Below are 22,298 nucleotides of genomic sequence, written 5' to 3' on the forward strand. Positions count from 1 at the left end.
GGAAATAAAAAACTAGTCATCAATGTAGAAAAAAATAAAATTTTATGGAACGCTACTAAGATAGAAGTGTTCCCAAAACCTAAGTGGATATTAAGAAAGTTGAAAATAGCCCTTCTGCCACAGGTGCATTAGCTGACATCTGACCTATCTTTGTTAAGGATTTGCAACCCATTTGAAAGCAGCATCCTTCAAAGAGGAAGGTGAGATATAAAGGGGTGATTCAACTGATTGTTCTCCAAAGAAAGATATAGGATTGAGACTGAGTCTTCAGAAACAAGAAGTACAAAGGCATTAACAATTTCTGGCTTCCTCCAATTAGCAGGCAGTTCATATGAGGCCTTTCTGTTACATAGGAATAGCAATAGCACTTAGATTTATATACTGCCTCACAGTGCTTTACAGCCCTCTCTAAGCGGTTTACAGAGTCAGCATAATTGCCCCCAACAATCTGGGTCCTCATTTTACCCATCTCGGAAGGATGGAAGGCTGAGTCAACCTTGAGGGGGGCCAGGATTGAACTGCTGGCAGTCGGCAGAATTAGCCTGCAATACTGCATTCTAACCACTGTGACATATATCAACATAGTACCAGCTGGTAATGCTGAAAATTATTAGTATAAAAATTCTAAAGAGATTGTTTCTTCTTCTTTGGTCAGACTGAACAGTAAGTTTTTTTAAAAGCAAGAATAAACAGCAAACCAAGTTGTGTTTCTGCTTTGGCCGCAATGGGGGATCTTATTAGTTCAGCCTGGTTCATCTTGAGATGTCCTCCCCTCTTTTCACAACATAAAAGTTAATCCCAGCCAGATTTACAAAGGTTTTTATATGGATTACGTAGAACAATTCACAGAAGTAGCAAATCCAAAAATGTACTATTTTTAATGATGCTATTATTCAAATTCAAGGAGGGCTGAAAGATCACCTTCTTTATTACTGGAAAGATTATGTCTGTCAGTTCCTGGAACCTATTTTCTTGGGTAGCCTTAAGCACATCAGCCATACACCGGAGCGCCACAATCTTGTACCGTAGGTTTTCTTTGCGGCATTCTTTCAGCATTGCCTGTACGACATCATCAACACTGGGCTGGTTGGGCAAAGGCTTGCGCAGTTCCACACTAAAATCAATAAAGGATGAACAGGACATGACTGATCTATTTGTCTCCTGAATGCAGTAAGAATAATACAGTATCTGTGTAAAGTAGCTGTGGGGGAAAAACAAACTAGAATACTAAGTAAAGGTTCAGCACTGAGCAAGGAGTGCTAGCTCCTTGGTTGTTTACTGAATTATGGATATCTATATTTCATTTTCATTTTCATTTTATTTGATTTCTATACCGCCCTACTCCCGAAGAACTCAGGGCGGTGCACAGCCAAACAGTAAAACACATACATACAAAATTTAAAAGTAGAATTAAAATCAAATTAAATAATTTTGGCCCAGACAAATTAAAACCCCAAACTATTTCAAACCAATTTTAAAATTGAATATATAAAATACTAAAAGATATTTAAAAATTAAAAATCTTTTATAAAAGAGGGAGAAGATTAGGCCAGGCCCGCCTGGTGAAATAATAAGGTCTTTAAAGCGTGGCGGAAGGTGCGCAGATCAGGGATCCTCCGTATCTCCGGGGGGAGCTCGTTCCAGATAGTAGGTACCCCCACAGAGAAGGCTCTCCCCCTGGGGGCCGCCAGTCGGCATTGTTTGGCCGACGGCACCCGGAGGAGCCCCTCTCTATGAGAGCGTACCGGCCTATATAAGGAATGTTTGTAAGTATGGAAGAAGTATGTTGTGCATATGAATGTACATGCATCTCAAATGCACTTCTCCATTCCCTACTTCATCCTTTTTATGTAACATCCCTGGAGGGAGGGGGAGGAGGGAGGTTTTTGATTCTTGGGGACTTGACTGAAGAAGTCTTTGCAGTTTTGAAGGGGGTTTTGGAAGTGGTTTGCTATTGCTTCCTTCTAGGGCTGGGAGAGGAACTAATCCAAGGTCACCCAGTTGGGTTTGTGCCTAAGGTAGGATTAGAACTCATGGTCTCTCTGTTTCTAGCCTGTTGCCTTAACCACTACATAAAACTCAATTTCTTTTGTCCTATCAATTACTAGAAATCTTCTAGTTCATTTCTTTTGAAATAATTTTAAACATATTTCCACAATATTTTTAGGAAGTAAGAGACTGTAGTAGTAGTACCTAAAGTCCCTTCAGTACTTCTCCGGCAATCAATGAGGAAATTCATCTCACCTCAAACTGTTTTATATAGAGAGAAACTTTCAGACCAGGAGATGAAAATATTTTTACCTGCATGAACAGACGACACTGGCAATTGCTTTTAACAGCTCTTCCTAAAAACATTATAAACAACACAAGAGATAAATTTTAGTATGTGGTTTCTATATTGTCCCCACAAAAATTTTGAGTCAAATATGCAAGTTACATCTTGTATGAACATTTGATTGTGAATTATAATGATGAAGTTGGGTGAAAGACCTGAGAGAACAAAAAACAATGCCTGACAACAAAGCCAACTCAGCCTGATTTACATTACTATAATACCAAACATCCTTCAATGGTAAACTTGATTTTCCCAATTGGCCTCATAGAATTTCATTTTAACATCAAACACTAACTAGCATATTAATGATTCTGCAAACACAGATCCATTAAACTCACAAATGTTTACCTCAGCACATTAGAGCTTATTTGACAACAACAGGCAAATTGTACTTATCAAATTTATACACCTCCCATCTCACCTAAGTGACCTCTGGACAGTTTATAAAATAAAAGCCATTCAGCCAATTACAGGCAGTCATGAGAAAGGAAATGCAAAGAATTGCAGTGGTTTTTTTTTAAATGTCCATTTCTAAACCATGAAACAACCCACTGCATAGCTCAGTGCTTTTACCTTTCCAGCCCATGTTCTTCCAGGCAGACCTTGCAACAGAGCCGAGAGCACCATGCCTAAGTGTGGAGGTACCAGAGCGCCAGTCTGCTTTGCTATGGATGCCATGGTAGCTGCTCCTTGTGCTTTCATCTTCCAAGACGGAGACTGCAAAGCTTTCTGGGTCACTGCGATCAATTCCTCCATATAGAGCCTAATGCCACCGTAGGTACCTATGTTTTGAGACACACAGCGTTTGCTAGAATGAATAAGAGAACCACCACCGCTGACGTATATTAATATTTATTATTTATTTATTTATTATTTAAATTTTTATACCGCCCTTCTCCCAAGGGACTCAGGGCGGTGCACAGCTGTAATAAAATACATATATCCATAAAATTTAAAAACAGTTTAAAACATATTAAATAATTTGGCCCTATATTAAAAACTAAAACACCCATTAAAATCCGTTCTTAAGCCAGCCCAGCCTGTTGAAACAGTAAAGTCTTAAGGGCACAGCGAAAGGTATGTAGGTCAGGGATCATACGAATCTCCGGGGGCAGTTCATTCCAGGGGGCAGGTGCCCCCACAGAGAAGGCTCTCCCTCTGGGGGTCGCCAGTCGACATTGTTTGACCGACGGCACTCTGAGGAGTCCCTCTCTGTGGGAGCGTATTGGCCGGTGGGAGGCTATCGGTGGCAGAAGGTGATCTCGTAGATACCCAGGTCCTAAGCTATGGAGCACTTTAAAGATGATAATCAGCCCCTTGAATCGCACCCAGCGATTCCGGTACCGAATATGGGTAGTCCTTACTTAACTGTGGCAATTGAGGCTGGGATTTTCATTGCTAAGGGATGTGGTTAAAAAAGTCTGATGTCGTGTGGCTGTGGAACCTAGCGGTGGCAATCTTGCCAGTTCCTATTACCATCATTAAACGAGGATTACAGATCATTGATGGGGAAGCAGGCTGGAGGACAGGTGAGTATCAGGGAGTAAGGCATGGGAGAGTGCTGCTTTGCTAGGGCAAGTACAGCATATGCAGGTTGGAGAGAGAGACAGAGTGCTGTTGCACCATGTGAGGGCATGAGGGATGAAGAGGGGGTGCTGCTGCCTTGTGAGTGGGTATTGCGGCACCATGCAAGGGCACCATGCAAGGGCAGGAGAGGGTTTGCCTGGGATCTCATAATCTACAGCAGGGTTCCTTGGGAGATCAAGTGGCAGGAGTAACTTGCAACCTAACCGCCCCCGATGGCTTCCCCGTTGACTTTGCTTGTGTGAAACCAGCAGGGAAAGTTGCAAATGGTGATGATAGGACACAGCAACCATCATAATTGTGAGCCAGTTGTCAAGTGCCCACGTTGTGATCACGTGACCGCATGGGGGCTGCAAAGGCCAGAATCTTTGATGACTGGTCCTAAGTAATGCATGTTCAACAGCAACTTTGACCAGTTGCCAAAGAAGTGGTCGTTAACCAAGAACTACCGGTACAGAGTTTGGGGACAAAGCCTCTAATATGTACTGAAAGATAACCTGGTACAGTGGTTCCTGCTCTAGAAGTTAAAAGGCCTGGGCCAGCATGGTCCTTTGAATGTTGGACTGCAACTGAGACTGAGATTAAAGGGTTCAGTATGTAAAGTGAATTCACTGTGATTTTGGGCCAGCTATTTTCTCTCATACCAACATACCCCACCAGGTCATTACTACGTGAATAAAACTAGAGTTGACCCTTATTTATTTATTTAAATTATTTGTTGCCAATCGCACTGTCACACAATTCTGGGTAGTTTACAATCTGATAAAACTATAATATAAAAGAGTAAAACAATAAGTACATTAAAATTAACTAGAATATATACTACTTTTGGGTTTTAAGAAGAAAATAGGATATAAATGAAATTAATTTAATAATTAAATAAATAAACAGGCAAAAAGTCTTAGTTCAAATTGTATTTGGAAAAAGGAAATCTGAGCATAACTAAAACAACAACAACAACCCTCAATGACATGGGGATATCTGTGCATTTGGGGGAAGGGGGAATAAATAATAAAATGAAGGAAGAGGATTTTGCATAATCTCTACCTTAAGAGACCAAGACGACTATTTTATTTTAGGATTTGTATTTTGAGTTTTCGTACTAACAAAGAGTTCAGAGTAGCGAAAATCATGAATGGTAGATCCACTTACCAGGTACATTTTCCTGCCACACTTCAGACCACAGGTTGCCTTCCTCCTTCTCCCCTTTGTCTTCTTCAGGAACTTCATGCATGCCCAGAAAAGCCAGAGGCAAAACGCACTTGGCTTGATTTTTCAGTACATCTGGGCTGTAGCGTCCAATAGCATGCATAGTTAAAGCACAGGCCATTTTATAGACTGGCTCTAAAATAATAATAATAATAAAAAAAAAAACCACAGTGAGAAAAACATGACTCCCTGCTTTCGTTGGAGCCTAGGGGCTCAATATTCTGCTTTCTAGCGATGCTCAAAACATTATTCAAAGTTCTGGTCATTTAGAAAACCTGGGATATAGACCTTCAAATCTATAAATCAAAGTAGTGTAACTTTTAATAATAATAATAATAATAATAATAATAATAATAATAATAGCAGCTGAGCTATTAACCAGCCTCAAAGGCTGTGAATCTCACTAAAGATTAACCGATAATAAAAATAATAAAAAAAACTTTATTGTCATTGTAGATATATACACAGTATACCCATACAATGAAATTCCCTTAACACTCAAAGACCAGGTCCAACATACATAACAATCCCCAAACACACCCCCACCCACCACAAATTCCCCGCCCCTAAACCACCCAAACATCCACACAACAGACAGTGCAGCAAGGCTTGTGGAGCATGGGATAGTGGTTTTTTGTTTTTTTTTACCATGACATGGGGCTTGAGGTAACACTCTTTGGCTGGCTGCAGTAGGGCTGGTGCCAGAGTGCAGTTTTGTGGGGTTGGCAAAAGGGAGAGATAGGTGGGTGGGGCGAATTGAAGCACCCCTGCAGTTGTAAATATGGACAGGCTACTAAACACCTAAATTTTGATCACATGACTGCGGGGATGCTACAACAGTACATTATGCTACATCTACATTATTCGTATTTTCAGCCTATTCAGTCTATCAAATTAATGAAAGAAGAGTTTCACAAATTAAATAAAAATAATTTTGATACAGACAGCTGGAAAAACACTATTTAGTGGGTTTAGGGCAAAGCTAAGAGATTTCACTGGTGTAAAATCAACACCAGTTGCTTATATAATGAGATAGTTTACTTTTCAGAGATTTTAAAATGAGTCATATTTAAGTAATGTAAAAGCGTTTAAATAGCAAAACTTCTGAATGCATTTTGCATAAGCATTTTTTCCGAAATACTATATCAAATGAAGGCATTTAAAGATAGAAAAAAGTGTTCTGTATGTAAAGCTTAGCAAAAAAAAAAAAAAAAAAAAAAAAAAAAAGCAATTCCCAAACTATCCTGGTTGCATTTTAAAATAAAAGTAATAGCAATGTCATACTCATTACATATGCTTCTAAGAACGAAAGATTAAAATATTTAACATGCGACAATGTTTTGAAAATAGTTATCTTAAGCGCATACCTTCCTTCTCCATGTACCAACCGTTGAGCTTCTGGAGCAATTTGTCAGTGCTGCTGTCTCGTGAAGTCTTAAAATAAAACCCAGAAAAACTCATGTCACTTCTGAACCCACAAAACCAGACAGAAAAATCTCAAAACTGAGGAAGCATGACTTACCCTAACTAAATGTCCCAAGGCAAATGCAAAACTCTTCTGCACCACGCTATTGCGGTCTGTTAGGCCACTAAGTAAAGCACTCATGAGTTTACCTAAGTAAGAGAGGAAATTATTTTAGCAATCAACTGTAAACTTCTGTAGAGGCAAGTAAAAAGTCATTTCCCAGTCTTTCTGATACAATTAATACAATAAAAAAGATGTGGTGTAATGTATTACACAACTACTTTGACTAGCTACAATGCACCTTGATGGCTCAAAACAACAAAATATAGTGGTGGATTATTAATATTATAATGTAATTTTCCTCAAATAAGTTTCCATACAGTATTAGTTCGAATAAAGGGATCATTGTTGACTATAAGAATTGATTTCTGGCTTTATGCTGACTTAAATCCATGTAATGGGAAAGACTTCCTGTTTTTCTCCTCTAATGGGAGGAGCAGTAATCTATCCTTCGTTCACCACTTTGTTGAAATGTTTTTTTTTATTAAAAAAAAGAATTATCTTATATAAAAGGTTGCATTCAAACAGAAGTTCAAAATCCTTACGGCAGATTAGGAAAATCTTTCGTGTGTTAGTAACGTTTGGGGATTTATTCACAAAATGGAAAAAAAGAAAAAGAGTTAATCAGCCAAGGTTTAAAAGGAAGAAAACGTGGCTCTAAAACCTACCAGCATATGGTGTCAAATCTTGGGGGCACTGAGTGGTTAGTGACACAATTACACTAGCACAACCACCCTAAAAAGAGTAAAAATAGGAAAGGCAGAGATTAGTTTATTCTTCTGGGTGAAAAAGAAGCTCATGTCTGCACATTTACTTAGAAACAAGCCCCACTGAATTCAGTGATGCCTACTTTGAATGAACACAGGTAGTCCTCACTTACCGACATAGCAACTATTCGAAGTTACAAAGGTGCTGAAAAAAAGAGGCTTATGACTAGTCCTCAAAGTTCTGGCCATTGGAGCATCCCCACAGTCATGTGATTGCGATTAGGGATGCTTGTCAACTGGTGTGCATTTACAATGGTCACAGCGTTCCACAATTACATGATCAACATCTGCAGTTTTCCTAGCTGGTTCCATTGTGGAAGCTGACAGCCAGTTGCAAGCGCGATCACATGGCAACATGCTTAATGACCCAATGTGATTCATTTAACAACCGCGTCCATGCCTGACAAAGTAATATCGTAAGTCAGGCAGAGTCATGTGATTTTCACTTCGCCACAGCATGGCTTAGCAACAGAGTTGCCAGTCGGTAAATGAGGGCTACCTACATAGAGAATCAGACCACTAGTCAGAATTCTGACAGTATGAATAACAAGGAAATAGCCATCATATTATTCATTATTGAATTTTATTTGCAGGATCTACAAGTGCAGAATATCTAAAAATGCTAGGTTAGCTGAATTGCCTCAATGTTATCTGCCCCTCCCAAATATCCTTCCCCTAGCCTAGCACTAAGACTTCCTCACAGTCACGGTTAATCTCGGTAGAATGGCAATGACAGAGCCCCCACAGCACACCACCAATGGCACTGCCAGGGAAGACATATTTGATTCGATATAACTGCATCACCTCCTAAATAAAACAGGGGTGTCAAACTCAAGGCCTGTGAGTTGGATCGGGCCCTTGGGGCTGCCCTGGAAACAGTGCCTCTGCCAGTGAAAATGGAGTGTGTGGCCCTCCCGAGCTCTGTTTTTATTGGCAAAGCATTCGGGCCACCACAGGTGCCCCCGGCACAAGTGATGTCAAGGTGGCCTCGCCCACCCTGGCCACACACACACACGCCCCGAGATCAAACACAACCCTGATGCAGCCCTCAATGAAATCGAGGTTGACACCTCTGGAATAAGACATAACACTACCATTCTTGACTTTCACTCCTGAATTTCCCAATATCCCATCTCTGGATATGTCTCACAAACTGCATTCACTTACATCACAGGATAAAATCATTGTATACTTATAATTACACAAATAAAGATATGTGTGTGTGTGTGTGTGTGTGTGTGTGTGTGTGTGTATGCAAATTTCAATATGTGCTTAGCATTCCAAACTTTCCTGCAAAGCCCTTCTTTCCTAAGCATAAGCATACCTTAGTGCCAATGCCTAATCCACTTCTAGTCAGTTCACAGAGCCTAGGAATCAGCTCTCCCAAAACAGACACATCCAAATATTGCAAGCACTGGAGAAACAAAACCAAAAGAAAATCAAGACATCCAGAGAGATTAATTTAACAAAATAGATTACTAGACTGTTGCTCACAAGCTGCTTATTAGCATTCTGCCTGGAAGAACAACTGTTGGAGCAGGAGCAATTTCAAATACATCCACTTTTATCCAGTACTTTCTTTGCAGAAATGTTTTTCTTTCTATCAATGGCTGCTTCGCCATCAATTTTCAAAGAGTAGCTTATCGTAAAAACAGAAATGATAACCACTATTTTCTTTCCTTTGTATGGGTGTGCATATGTGAGTGTGCAGGGGGAGGGAGAGATGATGAGTGTTTAGGGCTATTTTACCCCTTACTTTATTTGCATCCCTGTTATGGCAGGAAGGCTAGCCTGTTTTAAAAGCTCACGAAACAATCTCGTGAATCTTGTCTTCTTGGTTATTGATCAACATATTTTTAGAAGTGAATAACTTCCTGCTGTAACACCAGCTTTCCTTTGCTAAATGAAATACCATATTTTTCAGACTATAAGACGCACCAGTGTATAAGACGCACCAAGATTTCAAAGAGGTAAGTAAGGAAAAAAAAGTTTTTGCCCTCCCTGGCCCCTAGGAGCACTCTGCAGGCCTCCCAAACCCTCTGCGTGCCCTGTTTTTTGCAAAAATGGGGGCGTTTTTGCCCTCCCCAGCCCCCAGGAGCACTCTGCAGGCTTCCCAAACCCTCTGCGCACCCCGTTTTTGCGAAAAACAGGCCCATTTTTCACAAAAATGGGATGGGCGGAACTTTGGGAGGCAAAAAATGGCTGTATTCGGTGTATAAGATGCACCAACATTTCCTTTTTTGGGGGGGGGGCGGGAAGTGTGTCTTATACTCCGAAAAATACGGTAATTAGAAATACCAATGTTCTGCTATCAGTTATAAGCACAGTAATTTCATTATTACTTGCAATCTTCCTTGGACAGGTTATGTAAAACTTTTCTTAAAGCCAATTATTACCATATTTATAGTTTCCATCATTGGGGAGGATTTAGCAGCACTTAGTCTTGCAGTATCCATTGCAGCCTTAAAGATAAAAAGAAAAATGGATTAAAATCTAGAGTTTAAAAGGTGACAAGAGAAAACAGAAGGCCCATGTGGATGCATAGTAACAAGCAATATTATGTTAAGAGCGATTGAAAAGACAAAAGATTCCTTAAAAAAGAAAGAGGAATAATTCTCATGAAATTTTAAAACTCAGACAGTATTTTAGTTAAACAGTATATACAAAGTAACTTAACTTAATTTGTATATACTGTTAATTATTTACGATGAATTTTAATTAAATTCAACTGTATGAAAATAATTGATGATGTAACTAATCTCATTCTCTCCTCTGCTAGACAGCTTTTAGTCTAGAATAGCTAATGCTTTTTATAAATGAGAAACCTTCTTACTTAAAGGTGCCCTTACCTTTTCTTGCTCTGTAGCACGCAGGCTCAAGTAGTTGAGGACCTGAGGCTCCAAAACACTCAGGGATTCCAACAAAGCTGGGATGAGCTTCGGGGCATGTGGTTTCAGCATGGCCCCAGCACTTTTACTGATCTTCACCAGGGTATTAATGCTATAAATAAAAATGTGTAAGACAAGCACATTTGCATTCTTCTTCACTAGTAGTAATCCATCCAACCAGCTAAACAATGAATATTGTTTAGATGTCAGAAAACAATATGATACAGAATTTAACTTCCATTCGCTAAAAATAAAGTAGTTGAAAAGATAAATGAAATGCAGCAAATTCCCAGGAAGTTTATATTATCTACTTTCGGGGCCATAAATGTCCCTATCACCAAAAAGTCTATTAATTTCAGCGGCTGTACTTATAGCAGGTGAGACTGGCTCTTTCCACAGCTGGTTGTAGCAACTGTAGGACTCTTTAATTGGTAATCATGATTTCCCCACCTAAGCTTAAGTGGTTGCATATTATGCATATAATTAAGCATATTTTCTACATTGATTTTTCTTGGTTCATAAATTATGGTAACCAGTTTAGTGGGTGGTACAAGACCAGCCAACTATGATTCGATTAGAAAACCATGCTTAAGCAAATCATGGGACAGCATAGAGGAATCTAGAAATTATCATTTATTGTAAAAAATATTCCTTGGATTCATTTATTTCATTTCAGCTACGACGAGAAAGAATGATGGGCAAAGTCCTGCTGAAATCGTTTCTGGATATGAGATTTGGAAACATGAGAAGAAAGGAAAAAAAATGTAAGGATAATTTACCTCAGGGTCCGCACTTCAGTCACTGTATTCATCATTCCTTTATCAAGAAGACATGGCAAAAGGACAGCTATGGTTTTCTGGCCTGCAACTCCTTTAGATGGGTCACACATCTTCACACACACCTTAAAACAAAAAACCAACATGCAGATGGCAAATGGGAACCATTGTGAATGTGTCATCTGCACCTCTATAACTGTCTGGTTTGGTTCTGCAACCCAACCAGACAGACACAGACTTCAGAGGATAATTAGAACTGCAGAAAAAACCAATTGCTACCAACCTGCCTTCCATTGAGGACTTGTATACTGCACAAGTCAAAAAGAAGACTGTGAAAATATTTACAGACCCCTCACATTTTGGACATAAACTGTTTCAACTCCTACCCTCAAAACGACACTATAGAGCACTGCACACCAGAACAACTAGACACAAGAACAAGTTTTTTTCTGAACACCATCACTCTGCTAAACAAGTAATTCCCTCAACACTGTCAAACTATTCACTAAGTCTGCATTACTATTAATCTTCTCATCGTTCCTATCACCCATCTCCTCCCACCTATGACTGTAACTTGTTGCTGTATCCTTACGATTTATATTGTTTCCTAGTATGATTTGATTGCTTATTAGTAACTTATGTCTATCATTACGTGTTGTACCTTATGATTCTTAACGAATGTATCTTTTCTTTTCATGTACACTGAGAGCATATGCACCAAAGACAATTCCTTGTGTGTCCAATCACACTTGGTGAATAAATAAACAATTCTAATTCTAATTATGAGCACAGATGTTCTGAAGATATTCCTTACACTATATCTCAAACTGAGTCACAGAATGGTGTAACATTCTTGAAGTTATTGGAGTAATTATGAGAATGTACCTTACTTAATGTTTTCAGGGCTAACTCTGCTGCCTTTCGTACAGATTCCTGAAAAAGAAAAAAAGGGGGGGGGGGGGGGAGAAAACTTTTCTTAAGTTTCCAATTTTAATTTCAGATACTATTAATGGAGTGATTTTGCCTTGATGATGTATATTTTCAAGAAAATATAAATCTCTTTTTCAAACGAAGGTGCTTGTTTTGGAATCCAGAAAAATAGTTTAAAATTCACATTCTTTGATATCAAGGGGTTGTATGTATAAAGGTTGCAAAGTATAAGACTTCTAATTCCGCCTTTACAGAAAGAAGGAGAAAGGAAGGAGTCTAAATCAAAACCAATGCTTATCTGACACCTTTGATGCTCTATAAATACTTTTCAAAACACAGCCTAATCACTAGACTGAACAGTCATTTTCTATTCTAAGTATTTCCCATTTATTCATAAAGCTCAGACATTTTTGCCATTAAGGTTGAAAGCCAAAATGGACACAAATGTGTGTTTTATCAGTCAGGAGTGTTGAGTTCTAGGAATTCCCAGCACAACACCAGAGGAAGCATACAAGCCTTCTTGGTTGTGAGCTATTCTTTGCCTGCAATGATTATAGTAATTTCTCAATACTAGAAAATGAAACTTTTTAGTACCTTTATATCATCTTGCACTCTAAAGAGAGTTTCCCATATTTCTGGAAGTTTATGAATAATATCATCCAAAGGTCTTCCTCTTAGCAAGTCATTCAGTGCTAAACAGCTGTGGAAAGAATTTAATTACCATTCTTTGATAATATGAAGTTTTAATAAAATAAAACAAATTCAGTTTTCCCAAACATGTACATTATTTAAAAGTGTAGAAGAATAAACCAACTGCCAGACAGTAATGCCTGTACATCTAAATTTCTTAAAATAGAATTAATTCCCCTTTTCAAGCTACCTTTTTTAACCAAACTACAATCTTACAATAATTAGTATTTATATGTTCTCTGTTTCTAAGGAAACACTTTATGTGATGATGTCTTCATCTATAACTAGCCTCAATAGTTTAAGTTAACCTGTTTTAAACAAACCATATTTAACAATAACCACAATTCATTTAGTTCTACAACACTAAAATAATTTGTAGAATATTTATTCTACAAATCAATATTTCCTTGCTCATGCCTACAGCAGAACTGAAGGCTAGGCTATGTGTGAGTGTGCATGGAAAGACAAGGCTTATTTGCTATAATTTAGTGTAAGTATTTATATTCAATTCCCCTCTTAATTAAATATCATGGGTGGTATTCTACAAAGTCCCTAATGGTAGTTTGCATCAATGTCAAAAAAAGCTCCAGAGATGTAATGATTTAGTACAGTTTACATCATCTTAAATCATATGGTAGAAAACAAACAAAAATTTATGCATAATATATTTTTTCATAATTAAGCCTCCCTGCTAACTTGTGTGACTTACTTCCAATTATTTGTATTCTAAAACTAATCTGCCTCCCAGCCCCAAAATGTACAGTTCACATAACTGACAAGAATTACGGTAGATAAATAAATCCTGAAAACCTAATATAGAGAAAATATACAAGTATGGATTTTCAAAATACCAATTATTTTAATTTAAATAATGAACTGATTTTAGAAATGCATACCTTGACTCTCGAATTCGCCACATATTGCTAGTCAGGTTGCTTATTAAATCATCAAGAATTTCTTTCATGTATTTGTCCACCTGAACCAGTAGAAAACAGTTTTAACTATTAAAAGCATTCCCACATCCAAAAGAGTGAAGAAACTGAACATTTATAGCGATATTTTCCTATAACTCAACAGCAAACTACAATGAAACAGAAACCTAATGCAAAAATGATTATCTTTAAAGTGTTTTTCCTGCTTTGTATGTATCATCATTCAGAAACAGCACAAGAAGATAACAAAATGAAATAATATGGTAGATTAATTAGAATCAGTCTCACATAGTGATTTTCCTATGCTGATTTTGCTCTATGTGCTGAAGGTTAACCTCAATATATATCATTCTAACAAATACAGAAAAGAACAAAAAAACTACCACTAGCCACATGTTCTCACACTTCAGTAGTTACATGTACATTCATATTTATCACAAGTTTTCTTTTAGATAGATAGATAAATAGATAATTAAAAGCAGTCTATTGTGTTCAGAAAGACTTAGGTTTCTTCATATGTATTTATTGTTGTTTATTTCTTCATAAACAACTTCATATGTTGTTTACTTTTCTATAAACAACATGTATGGGAAGTTTGTAATAAAGGACTATATCAGAGGTGAAATGCCACTCTGGTTCGGGCGAACCGGTAGTGATAAAAACTACTGGTTCGGGCGAAGCAGTAGTAAAAAAAATGCTTTAAAAAGTAAAAAAAAAAGGTTCTGACAATCACAGCTGTGCTGCATGATTGTTGGAACCTTTTTTTTTTTTTTTACTATTTTAAAGTATTTTTTTACTACCTATTCGCCTGAACCTATAGTAAAAAAAAAAAAATGCTTTAAAAAAGAAAAAAAAGATTCTGACAATCGCGCGGCACAGCTGATTGTCACACCTGATTGTCAGAACCTGTTTTTTACTTTTTAAAAGCATTTTCTTACTATCTATTTGCTCAAACCGGTAGTAAAAAAATGCTTTAAAAAAGTAAAAAAAAAGGTTCCGACAATCACAGCTCTGCTGTGCGATCGTCGGAACCTTTTTTTTTTTTTAACTTTTTAAAAGTATTTTTTTACTACCGGTTTGGGCAAATAGATAGTAAAAAATGCTTTAAAAAGAAAAAAAAGTTGGCCGCGCCCACCCAGTCACATGACCCCAAGCCACGCCCACAGACCGGTAGCAAAAAATTCTGCATTTCACCACTGCACTATATGTGGGTGTAGATACTGTATTCTGATAATTGTTTATTGATAAAACACTCCCAAAGCATTAATACAATACGCAATTAAAACAATTTCCTATACAATGTACATATAGGAAATTGTTTTCGCTGCATATTGTATTAATGCTTTGAGAATGTTTTAACAATAAACTATTAACAAAAATCTTAGAAATAAATATTACATTAATAAAATAAGAACATGCAGTTGTGACTACCACCACTCTCCTAAACTCCACTGGAATGCATCCTATTGAATCATCATGCTAATTTCCGGGACCCAAGAATGATAAATTCTTTAGGTTGAGTTGATGTTCTGAACAAGAAAAAACAAGCATTTGATGTATTTTCCTCATCCAAGGTTACACACTGTGCCTCTTACATTTAGAAAAAGACATTATTTTTCTCCAATAAGGCTTCCCTTAGGTTTTTTTTTTTTATTTGAGAGAATCTACAGTTAAGTCTAATGGAAAAAAGTGACAACATTGGGACATAATTATTCTGTGTTCACTTACAGCAGATTTATCTGTAACAAGTGCATTCCAAATGCTGGTCATAGCCTGTCGAATCCCAAGATTGGGATCAAACTGGTATCGATAGAGACGAGGAAGCAGTTGTGGAAGAAAAGGAGCCAGCTGTTCCCCTGCTTTGGTAGCAATCACATTAAAACCAAAAGCTGCTCCCTGAGAAAACCAAGGGGAAAAAATTGTTATGTGACACTTAATGTCCCATTTATGTTCATTCAGTTCAGGTTTCTGATAACAGACCGAAAATATTCAAGTAAAATGAACATTGTGTATTTTGTATATGAATCAACAGCTCTTCTATATAAGGCTCCCATTGTAACTGATTCATCCCAATTACTCATAATGTTGAGCTTCAGATCCGAATTCAGAATACAAGTTACATTCTTTCACAGTTATCCTGAACATAGATTAGGGGGGTGTTGTTGTTTCTAACGTTCTACCATTCCCACTACATGCAAATACCTTCCGAGAATTCCACATTGCATGATGATTGGCCAAATTCATGAATTTATACACCAAATCTGGCTGGTTGAGGTCGCTTGCAAGTGAACAAAGCTCCTGGTAAGTAGAAAGACCCTGGCTTGGGAAAACAGAAACAAATGATTAATGCTACTTCTTACATGTCCTATTTTGCTGAAACAATCATAAGGGGATACTTAAGAGATGGGGGTCAAAATAATATTTTAAATATAGGCTTGAACCAAATTTGTTTAAGGCAATTATGCAATAATTCAAAATCTTTTCCCCATTAAACAATTCCATATTCTGTAACGTCAAATAAACAAACCACTATCTTTCAGAATTAGTACAATTATACAATTAGAGGCAAGGCTTTAGTCTGTGTTCCCTCTTTGTTTTTTGAGGCTTCAGTACAGAGCTAAATGTAAAAGGGATAAGGCTTTCCATGGTTTTTGGTTTCACTTTTGCTGCCTCTAGTCCATGCTCAGCTATGAAAGAGAGAGGATCACAGTTCCCAACAGGAGATATTTGCTCTTTGGACATAATGCTTAATAGGTGAGTGCACAAAATGAACAAATGGGTTTTTTTTATGTCTCGGAAGTTCTGGCAAACAGTTCCAGCTAAGCTGTGGTTTAACAGAACTATAACCCGACAATGTTAGTTGTGCTGAGTTTTAGCCATAACAAACGGGAACAGAGGCTTTTGTGACATGTATGAAAAGGCTGATGCATCATACTTCTCTAACCTGTTCTCCACTTAACTTGGACACTGGTATGCCTGACAAACTTCATTGTGTCTTCTTTTGCTAACCTCTGCTTAGATGCCACAACCGGTGCCAGTTGTGCACCAGTTGCAAACATGGTTTATACAACTGAACCGTCCCTCCCAACTTTTGAAGCATCGTCTGTTCTTTATACTCCCATACGGAAGATTGAAGAGGGTAGGTTGGTTAAAATATACCACACTTGAAATAAGGACATCAATGGTGATGGTTCATTTGCCCTGATCACTGCAGAGCCTTACTTTCCCACCTTTTGTTACTTGGTATAAATATTCCACGACTTTCTCATTCCCTGCTGCTCAAGGAACATTTGAGCAGTTCAGAGAATCAATTTACTAGGATGAACCAAGTGCCTTTGATTGATGTCGCCCCATAAAGCTGATCACTAGCCCTGTTTCAGGAACTGGTTTCTGTAGAGAAGCCCAAGCCTTCTGTTCTGACTTAGAGGCTTCCTGAGACACTAAAAAGCACACTATTAGTTTCAAAAACCCTCTTTTCATTTCAATGGCTGTGAATTATATTCATTCACAGTCCGTCATGAGTCACAAATAGTTGGTAAAGAGTCCAAAAGAAGTCTGCCACAGTCCTTCAGGATAAGGCCGATAAGCACTCACCTTTATCTCCCTTGACATGCTGCCAAGGACCTAATTGGCAATTAGCTTTGCAAGGCCACACGGAGCACAGAGTCAAAATGGAGCATCAGAATTTAAACCGGCTAGAAAGAACAAAGTTGCTTCCTGCAAAGGCTCATATGCCTTTGCTCCTCCTTTATGTCTTATGGGAGGGGCCAATCATCTCCAATCATCTGGAGGCTCTGGAGGCAGCACATAACTCCCAGATGGCCCTGGCCCCTTCTCTGCCTCCGACAGAGCCCTCGTCTGAGCCTTCCCCAGACTCCAGGACTGGCCCATGTTCCTCCCCAACCTCTTCACTGTCCAACTCTGTTGTGAGCTCCACAGGCCGGCGGCAGACCACAACACACCTTCAATGGAATGTTTGGAGGGAATCACGGGCCAAATTTTGCATTGGACAAGAAACTCCCAACTGCTACCCATAAGCATTTCAATGTTAAAAAAAAGAGAGAGACTTAAATCATCTGAAATTAAGGAAATGTCAAGAGAGTTTAGGAATGAACTTCTATGAGATTTGAAAACATCTCCAAAAACATCTAAAAAAACCTGACTGGTGCTCAAATCAGGAATTACACTTAGCATCTTTGTAGATCACTAGTGATACTTACACCATAGATTAAAGTAACACAATGGCTCACAAATAGCATGATTAATCAATGAGCTTACCCATCTGGAGTTTTGCCAAGGCCTGAGCCTTGGAACATCACAGTTTCCCCAGACACTTCATGCTTGACTCTGTAAAGAGAGTGTTCTATTATATGAAAGCTTGTGAAGGAGATTAATTTTGTATCTCTTTGGGATCAGATTATATAGCCTCTTGGATCTGCCTCACTTATATATATATCAAATCACTTGTCATTTTTATGCAGATCTACATCTCAAAATCAATTAGAAAAAGAAGGGGTTAAGATTCTTTACAGAATACTTGTGCATTTTGGGGAAAACATTTTCACTTGAATCTTGAAACACCACTGCAAATGGGGGTCTTGCATAATAGGGACTTAAATTTATCATAACTGGAAATACTTACTCAATTGATTTTATATTGGTAAAAGGAGGGAGAAGAGGCTGAATTCAACTGTTCTCTCAGATGTTAACAAATGACTGGCAGGATTTTTGCCCATTTAAAAAGGCTTAATTTAAGTACCTGAACATATCATCTTATACAGATGTTACAAGAAACATTATTAATATAAACATATCACAGCACAGATAAAGGGATTTTATTACTTTTTCAAACCCATTCCACACTATCCTAAAATGTTTTTTGTTCCTTAAAGTATTTATGATACAAGTTCCAAATAGATTACATCAAAACATAACATACGGAGATCAAATTATAGATTGCCACACAAGAGGAAAGCAAATACCGTATTTTTCAGTGTATAAGATGCACTTCCCCCTCCCACCCAAGTGAGTGAAAATGTCTGTGCGTCTTATACAGCAAATGTTGCTGAAGCCCCACCCACCCTTTGGCCCACACCCTTTGGCCTTTGTCTCCTTGCAGCAAACAGCAAGGTCAGCTTCAGCACAGCCTGATTTAGCACCAGCAGCTGACTGGCGGTTGGATCTGCCTCCTGGAATATCGCCTATCAGCTGTTCCAAGATGCAGGGATTACCATTGCTCAATGCCGCCCACTGCCGCTGCCACCTATCACCGCTTTCGCGTGCCCCATTTTTGGTCTTCATGTGTTCCATTTACAGCCTCCGCATGCCCCATTTTCGGCCTCTTCCAGGCAGCTGGGATCGTCGCTGCCACCTATCCCCACCACCTGGAACGGGCCAAAAATGGGACATGCGGAGGGCAAAAATGGGGTGCACGGAGGCTGAAAATGAGACGCACGGAAGCAGCAATAGGTGGCAGCAGCGATGGGCAGCGATGGTGACGATGGCAATCCCCACAACCTGGAACAGCTGATAGGCGGTATTCTAGGAGGCAGATCCAACTGCCAATCAGCTGCTCGTGATAAATCAGGCTGTGCTGAAGCTGACCAAGCTGTTTGCTGTTTGCTGCAAGGAGGCAAATTGCTGGGAGGCAGAGGCAGAGTTTTCTTTTCTTGTTTTCCTCCCCAAAAGCTAGGTGTGTCTTATAGTCCGGAAAATACGGTACATCTTATAATTTCAGAATTTTAAAATAAAGCTCATATTGATTCAATACAATTTATAGAAAACATGAACGGAAGGGTTTAGATGTTCTGAAGCATTCCTCCAAACTTGCTTTATATTTAAACTCACTTACTTTTAATCCCCCCTTTTTTATTATTCCCTGCCTCCTGATACATATTCTATCAATTGAGGTTTATTTAAAATACCTTTTCCCAGTCATAAGAGTTTCAACAAGTGTAGTAACTAGTTCCTGTTGATCTTGTTCATTTCCAAGCTCGTACACCAAACCAAGACCTTTAGAAGCAACATCTTGACTGAGTTCTATAAGAAAGAGAAAGCAAATTAAATGTTACTCCACTCAATTGTTACATCTATATATGGGTCTCCATGCCCAAACCTTAACCAGTGCAATACCAGTTCAAAATTTACCCATTCAAAAATATATAATTATCACAAACGCACAGCAATAATAGAAGTCCTAAAACCAAGGCCAGAAATGTTAATGCTAGAAAGCCAACTCCTCAGGAAAGAATAACAAGCGGTTTCCTCTGACTGAGACGTAATCCCTCTGACTGAGAAGTAATTCTCAGTCAGACTGAAAATGTCTGAAATAGCAGAAAGTTCAGCGGTCTGGAAGTTCTAATCTGAGAGAAAAGCAGTTGCCCTTGAAATGCCTAAATGATTAAATGAATACAGACATAATTTTTTCTTCCTACCTTAAGATTTTTCTGTATTAATCAGTAGTGCTATAAACTCCTATACAGCTTATACATTGGTTTCAATCCTCACTAAGACTAGAATTCAGATCAAATAGAAATCATTGCAGAACTTTTTCGCATCTTTTTTTGAAATCAACCTGTCAATAGCTCTCAATATGTTTTTCTTCCCAGATTAAGGTTACAAAAGTTTAGAATTAATTATATTGAAAGCCGCCATTTATTTAGAACCTACAATTTCGTTTCCTTTCTTTTTTCTTGGTGGCATTCAGCAAGAGCAACATATTTCATTTTTATATGCAATTAAAAACAGTTACAGGATCAAGTTCAAGAATGATTCATATTTAGTTTTTGTAAAATAACATTTTACTTGGAAAAGTTTTTTTTAAAAAATCACAATTAGAAATTTTTTTTATTTAAATAATAATGCTATGCATTGGTATTACATAATTTCAATGTCAAATTTCAGAGTTTTTAGAGCAAGTTACAATTTAAATAATATCTCTGTATTGAAATCTTGTGTTTTTTTCTACATCTGTAAGCTTAAACACTTTTGTTTCTAATAAGGATTTGCATTTTTAATCAATGAACAAAATAATGCAGGTACGTTCCTACTTACCATCACTGTCAGACAAAGTAGATACAAATGCGGTTTGAATCTCTTTGAGATGTGACTATGAAAGAAAAGAAGGGGATTTTAATTTATACCTGTTACCTGAAACCCAATTTCAAAATCTCACCAGTAATAATAATTCGCCCCTTTTCTGGCTTGCTTGGTGAGCAGGGAAGAACATTTGGTGCGAAGCCTGTGATGGTTTATTCTTGAAGGAACACACTCTATGATAGATTGTTTTAATCCCTTGTAGAAGGATGTGGTAATAACCCTTTGAAATATGATTAAAGGTCAGAACATGTAGATTTTTTCCAAGATAATACAGGAATTATCTGGGGGCAATAAGCTGACTTTGTAAAAAATATACAAAAGTATGAAGGCTATTGCTTAACGCATTGTAAGCCGCCCTGAGTCTCCGGAGAAGGGCGGCATATAAATCAAATAAAAAAAAAAGAATTGTGCAACCTCGCTGTCAAAACAATAAAGTGTGAGACTCAAACAGGTTTCTTCTAGTTTTCTATGAGTTTTGAAAAAAAACAGCATACCATTAATGGACGTATCCAGGGGTGAAATCCACTTACCGTATTTTTTGGAGTATAAGACGTACCTTTTTCTCCCCTAAAAGGGGGTGAAAATTTAATGCGTCTTATACACCGAATGTAGCCCCGCCCACCCACTGGCCCCCACTCTTTGGCCTCTGCCTCGTAGCAGTTACCTCCTTGCAAGCAAACAGCAAGAAAAAACAGCTCCCTTCAGCTTCAGCACACAGCCTAATTAGCACAAGTTGATTGGATCTGCCTTCTGACTCTCAGCTGATTTGCTCTCAGCTGTTTTGCGCAGGGCTCTGCTGCTTGCTGCAAAGAGGTAAACTGCTGGAGCAGATTTTTTTTTCCCTTATGCTAATCAAGCTTTGCTGAAAACAAAAATTAAAGTAAAGCTGGTTGTTTGCTGCAACGAGGCAAAATTGTTCAGAGGCAGAGGCAGATTTCTTTTTCTTCTTTTCCTCACCAAAAAAGGTAGGTGCATCTTATACTCCGGTGCTTCTTATACTCCAAAAAATACGGTACCTTCACTAGCGGTTCACAAATGGGAGTGCGCAACACTTCTGTGTAGGTGCCACCGGCACTATCGGTTCGCCCGAGCCGGATAGAACCGGCTGCATTTCACACTGCCCGTATCCCTTTTGCCCAGCAAGTGCACTTCCAGAACAAGCAGAAAAATGAGAATTCAGAAACAAAAAGCAAGAGGACAAAAGAATGCACCATGAAATTATTGAAGGTCAACTAAATCAGATTTCCTGCCCAACCTCAAAAAAGAGAATGGGACATAATTTTTTCTTCCTACCTTAATTTCTTTGTGGGCGCTCAGCTTCTTCACCAGTGATAAAAGCCAAATACAGGATGCTTGTCTTATGTGAGGGTTGGGACTTATGATATGCTTATTCAAAATGACGTCCAGGACCCAGGGAACCACATCATTAATTTTCACATCTGTTAACATTGAAACCATTACAGAAAAGAAGTTAAGTATAATGCAAACAAAAGGATTTGAAAAACAGAGCCTTGTCAGCTAGCTATGTTTTACCTTTCAATATTCATGGTTCTGCCCATAAATA

The 22,298-nt window shown here is 38.2% G+C and overlaps 1 protein-coding gene across 3 annotated transcripts in view; it reads right to left on the reverse strand.

Moving 5' to 3' along the window:
• Nucleotides 1–22,298, reverse strand: part of ECPAS (Ecm29 proteasome adaptor and scaffold) — a 75,090-nt gene that overhangs the window by 9,310 nt on the left and 43,482 nt on the right. For all 3 annotated transcript variants that reach the window (XM_060690412.2, XM_060690411.2, XM_087886342.1), the window contains 20 exons: nucleotides 22,028–22,173; nucleotides 20,690–20,744; nucleotides 19,561–19,675; nucleotides 17,915–17,983; nucleotides 15,839–15,956; nucleotides 15,365–15,532; nucleotides 13,601–13,680; nucleotides 12,609–12,714; nucleotides 11,970–12,017; nucleotides 11,088–11,209; nucleotides 10,270–10,420; nucleotides 9,817–9,882; nucleotides 8,745–8,834; nucleotides 7,322–7,388; nucleotides 6,651–6,742; nucleotides 6,496–6,562; nucleotides 5,072–5,263; nucleotides 2,909–3,117; nucleotides 2,302–2,345; nucleotides 922–1,114 (listed from right to left, as the gene is read on the reverse strand). In XM_060690412.2, the coding sequence (XP_060546395.1) occupies nucleotides 922–1,114; nucleotides 2,302–2,345; nucleotides 2,909–3,117; nucleotides 5,072–5,263; nucleotides 6,496–6,562; nucleotides 6,651–6,742; nucleotides 7,322–7,388; nucleotides 8,745–8,834; nucleotides 9,817–9,882; nucleotides 10,270–10,420; nucleotides 11,088–11,209; nucleotides 11,970–12,017; nucleotides 12,609–12,714; nucleotides 13,601–13,680; nucleotides 15,365–15,532; nucleotides 15,839–15,956; nucleotides 17,915–17,983; nucleotides 19,561–19,675; nucleotides 20,690–20,744; nucleotides 22,028–22,173 (2,198 nt within the window). The remainder of the gene's footprint in view (nucleotides 1–921; nucleotides 1,115–2,301; nucleotides 2,346–2,908; nucleotides 3,118–5,071; nucleotides 5,264–6,495; nucleotides 6,563–6,650; nucleotides 6,743–7,321; nucleotides 7,389–8,744; nucleotides 8,835–9,816; nucleotides 9,883–10,269; nucleotides 10,421–11,087; nucleotides 11,210–11,969; nucleotides 12,018–12,608; nucleotides 12,715–13,600; nucleotides 13,681–15,364; nucleotides 15,533–15,838; nucleotides 15,957–17,914; nucleotides 17,984–19,560; nucleotides 19,676–20,689; nucleotides 20,745–22,027; nucleotides 22,174–22,298) is intronic.

The sequence above is a fragment of the Pantherophis guttatus genome, chromosome 2 (assembly GCF_059756535.1).
Source record: "Pantherophis guttatus breed Tessera chromosome 2, ASM5975653v1, whole genome shotgun sequence".
NCBI classification, from domain to species: Eukaryota; Metazoa; Chordata; class Lepidosauria; order Squamata; family Colubridae; genus Pantherophis; species Pantherophis guttatus.